General features: G+C 52.0%; 1 protein-coding gene across 2 annotated transcripts; it reads right to left on the reverse strand.

Annotated features, from left to right (window-relative positions):
- Positions 1-2,324: 2,324 nt before the first annotated feature.
- On the reverse strand, positions 2,325-10,817 carry TBL2 (transducin beta like 2). 2 transcript variants are annotated; one of them, XM_016185959.2, is made up of 7 exons: positions 10,632-10,817; positions 8,690-8,820; positions 8,179-8,363; positions 7,265-7,416; positions 6,841-6,967; positions 6,048-6,200; positions 2,325-5,904 (listed from the first exon to the last, which is right to left on the reverse strand). In XM_016185959.2, the coding sequence occupies exons 1-7, from the start codon at positions 10,759-10,761 to the stop codon at positions 5,442-5,444; spliced, it is 1,341 nt and encodes a 446-aa protein (XP_016041445.1). In that variant the 5' UTR covers positions 10,762-10,817; the 3' UTR covers positions 2,325-5,441. The 2 variants fall into 2 exon arrangements, with proteins under 2 accessions (XP_016041445.1, XP_060029470.1); XM_060173487.1 differs by lacking the exons at positions 8,690-8,820; positions 10,632-10,817 and having other exon boundaries at positions 8,202-8,340.
- Positions 10,818-13,217: the final 2,400 nt, after the last annotated feature.

Consider the following 13,217-nt stretch of genomic DNA (forward strand, 5'->3'; position numbering starts at 1 on the left):
GGACATGGGGGCTACGGAACCATACTGGGGCACAGTATTCTGCAGTGGATTAGCATAATGCCAGACATGATGATCGTAGTGTGGAAGTGCTCGCGCCCCATGAGGAGCTGGCCCCATGAGGAGCTGGCCAGTCTTGCTTCCTGACTGAGTGGCTGCTTCTTTCACCTCTGTGTGCCTTGGGGAAATGCCTAGTAAACTCAATTTAGACACAACCTGTCTGACTGTTCAGACTCTCATGAGTGGCCACCATAATGGGAAGCATGTACCATCTAGTTGGTGAGTGACCTGGAGTAGCATCTGCCTGATGGGGGTGGGGAGTGTTAGGGAAGGGGAAAGAATGGTTTGAGAAATAACGGGATCAAAGTTCCTTTTTGGTTGTCACTGGGGCTTCACTGCTTGGCTGACTTTTACAGGGAGAAGGAAAAACACCAGTGCTGAAGGGGCTTGGGGCTCACACCTTGGATTTTCGCATGGAAAGCAGGCACCTTCCCAAGTGATCTCTCTCCAGACCCAACACACATCTGTTCCTCCAACCCCTGATCTGGGCACCTCGGGCCAAGCCCTGCCTGAATGTGCTTTAGAGCTGCAAGCAGTGATTCTGTGGGTGCTGCAAAGTCAGACATGGCCTCCTTACAGAAAGCTGGAGGAGAACCAAGACCCTAGGAGGTGGGGCTGGGTGGTGTTGCTCCTGGTTGAGCGCACACACGTTGCAATGCACAAGACCCAGGTTCAAGCCCCTGGTCCCCACCTGAAGGAGGAAAGCTTATTGAGTGGTAATGCTGCAGGTGTCTCTCTCTTTATCTCCCACTTCCCCTCAATTTCTGGCTGTCTCTATCCAATAAATTAAAAAAAGAGAGATGAAGACCCTAGGAGCATGAGGTCGCCCGGAGGCTGGCTCTGGCTCTGCAATGTCTCTTCTGCTGAGGTGCACCTGGTCTAGACCCCGAATACAAGTCTAACCTCACATCCCGACCAGTTTTGGTGTGTAGCTTCTGTCCTCTCCACCACTACCCGTCCCAGTTGCCCCAGCCTCTTGCTCCCACCATTTCCCATGCTGGGTGGTGGTGGTGGTGGTTTTGCCACCAAGATTATAGCTGGGGCTCAGCGTCTGCATGCCCCCTCTACTGCTCCTGGCAGTCATCTTCTCCCGTTTTTCTTGTGAGAGTGAAACAGAGAGAGACTTGGCAGCACCGCTCCACCACTCACAAAGCTTCACCCCTGCAGGTGAGAACAAGGAGCTTGAACCCAGGTCCTCAAGCATGGGGATGTGGGACCTATAGGCTGAACCTGGTCACACTCCCCACTCTGCTGGTTAGTCAGTCACCTTTGAGTCATTCCCTGTTCCCAAGACCTGGTGACAACCACCCCCCTTCCTGTTCATATTTGGCCCCTGGCCCTGTACCCTGTCACCATCATCTCCACCAGATCTCTCTCTCTGTGAAAAAAAAGCAATCAGAGTGGCACTTACCCTGAAGGCCACGGAGGCCCTTTGTGGATATCTCATTAAAACAAACAACAAAAAAAAAAAAAAGAAGAAGAAGAAGAAGAAGAGGAGGAAGAAGAACCGAGAGAAAGGGCTCAGCCCCACAAGACTGCCACCCCTTTCAGAGCTTAGTCAAGCCTTACAAAGTGCTGGGTTAACAAGCATGAAGTCCCAAGTTTAGTTGCTGGCACTGCATGTGCCAGAGGTATGCTGTGGTTCTGTTTCCTTTTTTTACAGTTTAAAAAAAAAATTTTTTACTTATTATCTTTTATTGGAGACAGCCAGAAATAAGAGGGAGGGGGGTAGAGGAAGGAAGGTGATAAGAGAGGGAGAGAGACAGAGAGACACCTGCAGCCCTGCTTCACCACTCGTAAAGCTTTCCCCTGCAGGTAGAGACCGGGGGCTCGAACCCAGGTCCTTGCGCATTGTAATACATGTGCTTAACCAGGTGTGCCACCACCCAGCCCCATGGTTCTGTTTCCTAAATGCATATATTTTAAATGCCTATGCTGTCACCTGTGCTTTTTTTTTCCTCGTGGATTTCTTAAGATAGAAACAGTGAGAGAGACAGAGGCATATGGGGAGAGAGGGAAAGATACCGCAGTGCTGATGCCTGCTCCAGTGCTGTAAGGGCTGGACTTGAACCTGGGATGTTCACATAACAAACTTGGGTTGTGCATGTAATAAAGCAGGCGAGCTATCTTGAAAGCCCCATGTTTTGTTTTTTTTCTTTTCCCCCTGAATTTATCCACTGCCCAGCCTCCTAGGCTGCCAATGTCTATTTTTGTGCCTTTGATTTCACTCTTCCTGATACCTGATTAAAAAAAAATAGGCTACATACCATTTTAAAAAACATTTCCTCAACTTTTTATTTGCAAAAACTTCAAGCCCACAGAAACTGAAATCATAGTTGAAATATGAATGCTGCCATCACACATAGGAATTCTGAGAAACTAAACAATGAAAGCATGGTGGCCTCTGCCCTAACATTCCATCCATCCACGTTCCCAAAGGAAACCGTCTCCCTCCAGTGAGGGGCACCTCCGGCCCTAAGGAAGTCTCTGGAGTGACTTTTGTGTAGTGTTTTGTCATACACATTATCAGAGACTCACAGCTGTGCTAGGAACATAAGCCATTTTACCAATGAAAAAACTGAAGAAGTTAAATTATAAGGTGGGGAGGGGTAGATAGCACAATGGTTATGCAAAGACTCTCATGCCTGAGGCTCCCATAGTCAGGTTCAAATCCTGGCATGACCCTAAACCAGAGCTGAGCAGTGCTCTGATAAAAAAAAAGTCAAATTATTTATTTGCTTGAGGTCTCAAATAGTAAAGGACCCAGGGACACTGAAATGGATAATTTTGGATGTCAGTAACAACATTCTGAGGCCACTTCCTGCTTGTTAAAACTGGGAGCAAAGTCAGGGGCAAGCAGATGTGGAGAGTCCAACCATCAGGACGCAGACACCTCCCCCGAGGACCCACACCATCATGCCCTCGGTCAGGAGTCTACTATTAGCACCATCGAACAGTGGAAGCCAAGAATGTGAGGACACACACTGGGGACACTGAGTCTGAGTCTACCTGGGGTGAGCTCAGGCCCTGCGGTTTGGGATCCAGACAAGGATCTGCCCTGTGGTGTTCACTCACATTCCAGTGATTTCCTAATAGGCCGGAAGCTGCTGACCGGAAGCTGGTGGGCTGCCGCTGGCCTGTGCTAAATGTTTTGTCCGGTCCATACAGCACCATTTAAAAATAGTAAATTGCCCTATTTTAGGAGCTAGATTGTCAACTCCTGGACGAAAAGGTGCCCTTGCCCCTCACCTAAGGCACTGGCCAAGAGGTCACATCAGGACCCTGTGTTTCCTACTTAGACCCAGGCAACTGTGGCCCAACCCAGGTGTTTATGTCACCTTCTCAGAATGAATTTTAAGCCAGACCTCCCCCTCCCAAGCAAACACATACCAAACAAGTTAATTTCAGATAGCATTAAATGACAAATACAGAGAACCGGTGACTATAGCAGATGCAGTATGCTTGGTAGAAAGGGCTACTTCAGACTGGGTGGTCAGTGAGGGTTCTCTCTGGATTGGAACTGAAACCAAGCACTGACTTTTAGCAACAGAAAGGACAAAGTGCTTCTTGGCAAGAGGCAACTGCATGGTCAAGGCCTAAAGTCTCCCTCACACCCCCAGAGGCTGCAGAGGAGGCCCGCTGGGGGAACAGCAAAGGTCATGGGTGGTATCAATAAACTCACAGAAGGGGGAGAAGCCAGATTACACAGCGCCTGGCGACAACTTTAGATTTTGTCCCCAGTGTGCTGGGGAGCCATTGGAGAGTTTGAACTTGGGGTCAACTTGATCTGGTTAACGGTTTCAAAAGGTCATCCCACCACAAAGAAAAGTGGTGGAGGCCAGGGAAGGGGGGAGCAGGGAGGCCAGTGGGGCAGTGGTAGGTGACAGTGGTCAGAAGCAGGTTGGTAACAACAAAAAAAGATGGAGAAGCAGCAGTCTGAGAACATGCGCTGGAGTAGCTCTGGAAGTGTCCTGAGAGGATGGAATCAAGGAATGGTAGTGAGATGAAGATGGGAGGACTCTTGACACTGAGGCATTTAGTTGAAGGACCTGTGAGTTGAGGGCAAATGGGGGAGGCCCCAGTTTTGAGGGGAGAGAGTTAAGAGTTTGGTTTTGGATGGATACATTTTGCCTATACTAAGGTCTCCCCTGAGTCTGCCTCCCCCCACACATACACAGCTAAGAACTCACCATGTTCCAAATGCCTTCAGCTTCTTATCCACACACTCCATGCTGGTTCTGTCCTTTCTCTTGCCTGGACGTTGACAGTCTTGTCCCTCTAGGGTTAAACTACCAGAAAGCACCGAGCAGCTGCGTTCTGCCTCTCGCCAGCCACCCTCGAGGGTGGAGAGCTTGTCTTATTCACTCTTCCCTCCTGGGTCCAGAGCAAGCACTCAAGGGTCTGCTAAGACACTCATCCACCCTAAAGCAGAACTGAATACAAAATGTACCACTACGTCCCAAGAACCTTACTTTCTCAAGGGGAGTGCCTACTTCTTTCTAATATTATCATTATCATTTAAAAACAGTTTATTGGATAGAAACAGAAACCAAGATGGAAGAGGTAGGCAGAGAGGATAAAGAAGGAAGAGCAAGAACGAGGAGAGGAAAAGCAGCAGTGCTTCACCACTCACGAAGCTTTCCTCCTGCAGCTGGGGACCTTACCCTCACCATGAACAGGTGAGCACAACCCAGTGTGCCACCACCCGGCCCTTAATTTCATTTTCCGAACTAGCCTCTGTGGTGGTAGTTAGTGATACTGGAAGACAGATAATGTCCCTATGACTCTTTTTCACTTTTCCCCAAATCTAGGAACTTTATACCCTCGTGACCTCTCTGTAAGGAGGCCGAAGGATGGGTTAACCTGTTTTGCAAGTAAGGCACAGACAGAATCCCTTAATCACTCTTTGATGGAGTCAGAAGTTTTGCTTGGATGAAGACCATCCCTTCCCATACTTCTGGAACCGGAAGATGTCCCAACTCCTGCGCCCCGGCCCCTGCAGGATAGCCGGCTAGAGTTCAGGCCTTCCTTGGCTTCCTGCCTCCACGATCACAGACATCTTTGGCTACAGGGTGTACTGTGACGTCAAAGACCAAGTCCTCTCTCCTATCTAGCATACTCGGTGCCCAGGGAAGTGCCAGGCTCAACCCCTTGGATCCAAAAACAAAGAGAAACGGCTTGGTCAGAAGCTGAGGAGGTCAAGTGAGGCCACGGGCCCCAACAAACAGAAGCTCTACGAAGACCAGAGTTGTTTCAGTGGACAAGAGAGGGGGCCACCAGTAAGAAGACCAAACTTCTCCTTTCACCAGCATTCCAGCTGGGGTGGGGAGTGCCTAGGGAGATGGCAGTGGTAGCAGCTCCCCCCCCCACCAAAGGCCCTCTGGTCACTTCTTCAGGGCACCCAGGCTCTTGAGGGCCTCCTGGGCCTGGATCAACTGCTGCTGCAGCCGCTGGCGGGTGCTCTCGTTGGAGGCCCGCTTGAGCAGGCCCTGCATTTCTTCCACCACCGCGCGGTGGCCAGGGCTGTTGTGAAAGAGCCGCACCGCCCGGTCCCCACAGGAGGCCAGGAGGCGGCCCGTGACATCAAAGGCCAAGTCAGCCACGCACTCCCCGTGGACCTGCTCAAAGCTCTCCTCCCGCTCCCCGCGCCGGGTGTTGTAGAGGTGGACGTTGCTGCCGCTGGCCAGGGCCAAGACCTGGGCATTGGGGGACAGCGCCAGGCGGCAGGGCATGGCTCTTGCCTCCTCAAAGCGGCCTGTCCGCAGCAGGTAGGGGTCTTGCTGCTTCTTGTATTCCACGTCCGTGTCCCACAGCTTCCACGTCCCATCCTTGGAGACCGAGGCCATCCTGCAGCAGAAAAATGGCTCTGGCCCCAACACATCTGAGGGCAGGGATCCAGCTGCCCCACTCACCTCCTGCTGAGGGTCAGGCAAGGAGGACCTGGCACCAGGGGCCTGAGATTCGCTGGTAAACTGGAGTGGGTCACTCACCTGCGGGAGTCATTGGAGAAGGCGAAAAAGTGGACAGCTGCGGAGTGGCCCTTCAGCTCGAAGGCTCGCACCACCTCTTGGAAGTCCCCCTTTTTCCCAAAGCAGACTTCCCAGACTTTCACATCGGGAGTGAAGCCGCACGATGCCACAAACCTGTCACAAAACCCAGGTTCCGTTTGACACGGCATTTTTTTGTTTTTTTGCCTCCAGGGTTATCATCGGGGCTCTGTGCCTGCACTACGAATCCACTGCTCCTGGCGGCCATTTCTTTTTTCCTATTTTGTTGTTGTTATTATTGGATAGGACAAAGAGAAATCCAGAGAGAAGGAGAAGACAGAGAGGGGGAGAGAAAGATAAACACCTGCAGACCTCTGGCTTATGGTGGTGTAGGGGATTGAACCTGGGACTTTGGAGCCTCAGGCAAGAGAGTCTGTTTGCATAACCAATATGCTATCTACCCCTGCCCACAACAACTTTTAATGTGTGTGCTTAACCAGGTGTGCCAACACCTGGACCCATACCACAAGTTTTTAAAATGTCTGAAAGGTGGCACACTGGAACAGGTGACGGGCCCTCAACCATGAGGTCCTGAGTTCAACTCCTGGCAAAGCAGATACCAGCCTGATGCCCTGGGATGCTCTCACTCTCGCTCAGAAACAAACAAGTAAATGTAAACACAAACCAGCTACAAATGAAGAAACAGAGACAACTGAGGACTCGAATCCAAGTCCTTGATGAGACCATCTCCTTCCACTGTTGGGAACTGGCCAACGTGCCCCCTCACTCTCCTTACCGACTGCAAGGGGAGATGGCAGCGTAGGTGTTATTCATCTGGTTGGTGTTAATGGAAGACAGCACGTGGCCTTTCAGGCTCCAGATGAGGACAGTTGTGTCACTGGAAGCAGTCATGATGAATTTCCCTGAGGAACAACGGGGGCCAGGAGCTGAGGCCCACTGTCTTGAGTGAGCACCATCCTCCAAAGAGACACTCAGGAGGGCTGCAGCTAAGTAACCATGCCCTCCCTCCCACACCTCCCCACCCCAATCCCAGCCAGGGCTTTGACCAGTGTCCCGAGGCCCTGCTGGGGCTCTCGGGACTCCAGGGGAGCACAGGGCCAAGAACCCTGTCCTGCCGGGGTTGAGGAGCACTTGGAAGCAACACAGGGCCGTCTCCTCCTGACTCGCTTGGGCAGGCCGCACCGCCAACAGCCCCTCACCTGTGTCAGCAATGCCAATGTTGACGATGGGGGCCTTGTGCTTCTTCGGGAAGTCCTCTGGGGCGGCTGTGAAGGTGTAGCCCCCGTCCTCTCGCTTGGCCATCTTGAAGACCCGGAGCGTCTCTCCATTGGCCAGCCAGATGATGAAAGCCCTAAAGAATAAATAAATAAATAAAAGAAAAATAAAGAAGAGAGCCCTAGAGACAGGCAGTGCACACGTCACCCACCCATGTGGGCAAGGAGGCCCGAATGCTTCCAGCTTGGAAGAAAACTGCCATTTCCCATGATGCCCTTTACTCGAGCCTTATAACTTAACCCCTTGTTTCAAAATCTCTTCAGATTCCAGTCTGAACTCTGGGAGTCGGGCGGTAGCACAGTGGGTTAATCGCACGTGGTGCAAAGCGCAAGGACCAGTATAAGGATCCCAGTTCAAGCCCCTGGCTCTCCACCTGCAGGGGAGTCACTTCACAGGTGGCGAAGCAGGCCTGCAGGTGTCTGTCTTTCTCTCTCCCTCTCTGTCTTCCCCTCCTCTCTCCATTTCTCTCTGCCCTATCCAATAATGACAACATAAACAACAACAACTACAACAATAAAAAGAAACAACAAGGGCAACGAAAGGGAATAATAATAATAATACTAAAAAAAGTTGGAACTCTTACAACTTTGACATCTTTAGCTTCCTTCCAGGGCTTAGAAAACCATTTCGATGTCCAAGACTAATTGGGAGGGTGGTTTTTGCCACCACCCTGGCAGGACCAGACCCTGTCCCAGCGCTCGGGCTGCCTGGGTGCCTCCTTTGCTCTTTCAGCCACCCTGCGAGCCTAGGCCCTGCCCCGCCGCACTCTCCCAGACCAGGTCCTGGAGGACAGGGGCTGGGCATCTGCAGGCACACCCCAGGCCCTCTCCTAGCCCACCTGCAGTCAGGGCTGAAGCGCACCAGGGTGGCGTGGTCCAGCTCCACGTTGGCTCTCATGCTGCGGTGCTCCCGCTGCAGGAAGTCCTTGGTGCTCCAGATGCGGACAGTGCGGTCGTCCGCACAGGTTGCCAGGTACTTGCCGTTGCTGCTGAAGTCCAGGCAAGTTATGTTCCCGCTGTGGCTCTAGGGGAAAGGTTGCAAGGTTGCAGACCATGTGAAGGGGTGTGTGTGAGTGGGCGGGAGCCCGATCAGCAGCTGTGAGAGGGAATGGGGCAGCCCCCTATGGGCAGGAGAATGCCAGTGACCCGACAGAGCCCTGGATGGGCAAGCTGAAGGCCCCAAGTTCAATCCCTTGCACCGCAAGTAACAGAACGGATGTCTGGTCTTCCTCTCTCTCCCGTTTATGAGAGAATGGGGCACCCCCATTCTGTCAGAGGCACACAGACAACACTACAAGGGAGTGGTCTGCGGGGCTCGTCTTTGTGTGCTGGCTGGGGAGAGGGAGGTACCTTCAGGGCCCCCGCTAGGAGGCGGTGGGTGAAGGTGTGCTGCTGGGGCTTATCCTTTGACATCCGCTGCTGCTGCTTCTGCTTCTTGGTGCTCATGGCCTTATTGAGTGGCAGTCCGTTTGCTCTCTGGTCTGTAAGGAAAAGTCACGCCAGTCAGCCATTAACCCACCAAGGGTGGGCAGAGCAGCAAGAGATGCCCCGACAGGCAGAACCCAGGCTTTGGAGCCAGGCCGATTTCAGGTCCTGTCTGTACCCCAGGGATCTTGAGGCCACAAGCTGTGAGCACCCCGGGGCCAATTAAAAAGGTGTCCTCTCTTGGGTGCTGTGGCTCCGTGGGCACCCAGCCTTGGCACCCTGATGCGCCCATGAGCATCTCAGGGAAGTTAACTGCTCTGGACCTTGGCTTCCTTAATGAGAGGCTGTGACAGTTGGATAACAGAGACAAGACAGTGGAGTAAAAAACAGAAAGAGTGCAGGGATGGCCAGTAGCAGGTTAAACACAAGGACCAGCGTAAGGATCTCAGTTTGAGCCCCTGGCTCCCCATCTGCAGGAGTCGCTTCACAGGCAGTGAAGCGGGTCTGCAGGTGTCTATCTTTTTCTCCCCCTCTCTCCATTTCTCTCTCTGTCCTATATAACAACAATGACATCAACAAAAACAATAACTACGACGACAATAAACAAGAGCAACAAAAAGGGAAAAATAGCGTCCAGGAGCAGTGGATTCGTAGTGCAGGCACGGAACCTCAGCAGTAACCCTGGAGGCAATAATACCAATTGGGGGCCGGGTGGTGGTTCAACAGGTTAAGTGCACATAGTACGAAGTGCAAGGATCCCGGTTTGAACCCCTGACTCCCCACCTGCGGGGGGGGGGGGTGGTGGTGGTGGGGGGGGTCACTTCACAAGCAGTGAAGCAGATCTGCAGGTGTCTGTCTCCCTCTCCCCTCTAGATTTCTGGCTGTCTCTATCCAATAAAGATTAAAAAGGTAAAATAATTTTTTTTTCTTTCCTCCACGGTTATTGCTGGGCTCGGTGCCTGCACCATGAATCCACCGCTCCTGGAGGCCATTTTTTCCCCCTTTTTGTTGCCCTTGTTGCTGTAGCCTCGTTGTGGTTATTATTATTGCCATTGTTGATGTTGTTCGTTGTTGGATAGGACAGAGAGAAATGGAGAGAGGAGGGGAAGACAGAGGGAGAGAGAGAAAAATAGACACCTGCAGACCTGTTTCACCGCCCGTGAAGCGACTCCCCTGCAGGTGGGGAGCCAGGGGCTCGAACCAGGATGCTTACGCTGGTCCTTGCGCTTTGAGCCACCTGCGCTTAACCCGCGGCGCTACCGCCCGACCCCCAAAATAAATATATTTTTAAAAAAGTTAAAGGCAGTATGCCAAGGATGCCCACGCTCGGATCTCCAATCTCTCCAGTTACTCTACATTTATATTAGTATTATTATCTTTATTCCCTTTTGTTGCCCTTGTTGTTTTATTGTAGTAGTTATTATTGTTGTTGTTATTGATGTCATTGTTGCTGGATAGGACAGAGAAATAGAGAGAGGAGGGGAAAACAGACAGGGGGAGAGAAAGACAGACACCTGCAGACCTGCTTCACCACTTGTGAAGCGACTCCCCTGCAGGCGGGGAGCCGGGGGGCTCAAACCGGAATCCTTACGCCGGTCCTTGTGCTTTGCGCCACGTGTGCTTTGCACCCGCGGCGCTACCGCCCAACTCCCTATATTACTATTATTTTTAAAAACATGGTCCAGCTCAGCTGTGGCTCAGGTGACGCCGGGGGTCGAACCCGGGGCCTGGGAAGGTCAGGCCCGAAAGTCGTTCTGCAGAACCGCGGTGCCGGCTGCCCGGCGCTGCATCTAACCTGCTCTCCCTTGGGGCACCCGCAACCCACCTGGCAGAGGGCACCGTCCCCCGCCCCCCGGGTCCCACTTGCCGTCGGCCCCGCGCTGCCAGGCCGCCCCCGAGCGCCGCCACCCCCGCGCCGCGGCTGCCATAGCCACCAGGACGAGCAGCCCGAGCAATAGCGACAAGCCCACGAGGACCGGCAGCTCCGGCAGCTCCATGGCGCCGACCCGCTGCCACTTCAGCCTTCGTACGTGTCCGCCGGGAAACGCACGCACGCACGCACGCACGCGGGGCGGGGCCTACCCGTTAGGCGATGCTTGGAGAACGGCGGGCGCGTCTTGGGGGCGTGGTCTCGTTGTGGTCCCGCCTCTGGAGGCGTGGTCTGAGTACGGGCAGCTCCGGGGGCGTGGCCGTTGTGGCTTTGAGAGTGGGGGCGTGGCTTGTCGCTATCTCCCGGGAGGCTGAGCCTAGGTCCTTGTGCATTGTAACATGTGTGCTTAACCAGGTGCACCGCCGCCTGGGAACAGCCCGGGAGGTAACGCAGTAGCTAGAGCGATGGACTTAAAAGTATGAGGTTTTGGAAGTCGGGCGGTAGCACAGCCGGTTAAGCGCAGGTGGCGCAAAGCGCAAGGACCGGCATAAGTATCCCAGTTCGAGCCCCGGGCTCACCACCTGCAGGGGAGTCACCTCACAAGTGGTGAAGCAGGTCTGCAGGTGTCTGTCTTTCTCTCCCCATCTCTGTCTTCTCCTCCTCTCTCCATTTCTCTCTGTTCTAACAACGACAATAACAACAATAATAACAACTACAACAAAGGGCAACAAAAGGGAATAAACATTAAAAAAAAATTAAATTAAAGTATGAGGTTCTGGGTACCATCCCTGGCACTGCTTGTGCCGTGATACTTTGGTTCTCTCTCTTTTTTGTCTCATTAATAAATAAATCTCTAAGGGGAGATAGCATATAATGCAAAAGAGATCTTCATGCCAGAGCCTCTGAGGCTCCAGGCTCAATCCCTCAGCACCACCATAAGGCAAAGCTGAGCAGGCCTCTGGTCTAAATACATAAAGATTAAAAAATAATTTAGGGGGTTGGGTGGTGGCACCCCTGATTGAGTACACATGTTCACGCCCCTGGTCACCACGAGCAGGGGGAAAGCTTTACAAGTGGTGAAGCAGGGCTGCAGGTGTCTGTCTCTCTCCTTCTCTCTCTCTCCCCCTTCCTCTCAACTTCTGGCTGTCTTTAATAAGTAAATAAAAAATAAAAATAAAAATAAAAGTTTCAGTAGCCTGGGCGATGGCACAGTGGATAAAGTGATGGCTCCTCAAGCATAATATCAGGAATTTAAACACCATTCCTGCCTTCTTATGTGCCAGAGTGATGCTCTGCTTCTCTCTCTCTCATAAATAAATGAATACATATATACAAAGACAGCTTATTGAAGACTCTATTTTAGGGTCGAGAGATCATTCACCGAGAGGGAGAGAGAGACATCTATAACGCTGACACACCTATAGCCCTGCTTCACCACTCTCAAAGCTCCCCTGCAGGTGTGGAGTGGGGGCTTGAACCAGCGTGCTAGTGCATGGTAACATGTGTGCTCAACCAGGGGGTACCAAAACCCGGCCTCCTCTGTATTCTTTTAGTAAATATACATTAGAAAATGTTTAATGGTTTGACCTGGCAAGTGACAGAGTGGACATTGGTCTCTCAAACACGAGGTCCCTCGTTGGCATCAAATGTGTCAAAGCCATGATCTGCTTCTTTCTCTCTCTCTCTCATCTCAGAAACGAACAAACAACAGCAACAACAAAAACGAGCTGAGAGGATTTGGAGGAGGCCCCCCCAACTTCCAGAAGGACCTCTGAGGAGAGAGGCTGCCAGAGAAATGAGGGGACAGACAGATGCACCCCAGCCCCCGCAGAGAGAAACAGGTCCAGCCAGAGAGCAGATGGAGTGGCCTCACTTCCTTCCTTTTTGTCCTGACTGGGGTGTGTGTGTATGGGGGGTGGTGGTGGCTGGCCTTGACAGGGCAGACAGTGGGAAGGGGGGGGGTGTCCCAAACATCCGGCCTTTTCCATTTTAGAAAAAGATTTGTTTATGGGTTGGTAAAATACCTCACTCTATAGTGTACTGCTCTGCCCTGTGTGAAACCCAGTTTTGAGCCCAGGCCCCACCGCATTGAAAGAAGCTTTGATGCTATAGTCTCTTCTCTCTCTCTCTCTCTGCCTCTCTATGTTTCCTCCTCCCATTTTATATTTTGAAATAATTATAGATTCATAAAATTTTATTTATTTATTTACTCATTTATTTTCCTTTTTTGATGCTCTTGTTGTTTTTATCATCGCTTCACTGCCTGTGAAGCGACCCCCCTCCTGGTGGGGAGCTGGGGGCTCCAACCAGGATCCTTGTTGTTAAAATTTCGGAAAGGCTCTTGCCGGGCAGGTCTAGCTTCACGGCGGGTAACAGAGACGCGGAGACAACGGCTGGGCAGGGAAGCTGTATTTCTTTATTCAGGAACAATGGTTCATAAACTAAGACAAACTAATCACCAAACAGAACTCTGCTGTCTCTTTGCTGCGGCGCAAGCACTCTCTCTCTTACTCTGGAACTCAGGAACTCTCCAACTCTCGTACTCAGGAACCCTCTGAAACTCTCGCACTCTCGAACTCAGGA

This window comes from Erinaceus europaeus, chromosome 15, assembly GCF_950295315.1.
Source record: "Erinaceus europaeus chromosome 15, mEriEur2.1, whole genome shotgun sequence".
Lineage (NCBI taxonomy): Eukaryota > Metazoa > Chordata > Mammalia > Eulipotyphla > Erinaceidae > Erinaceus > Erinaceus europaeus.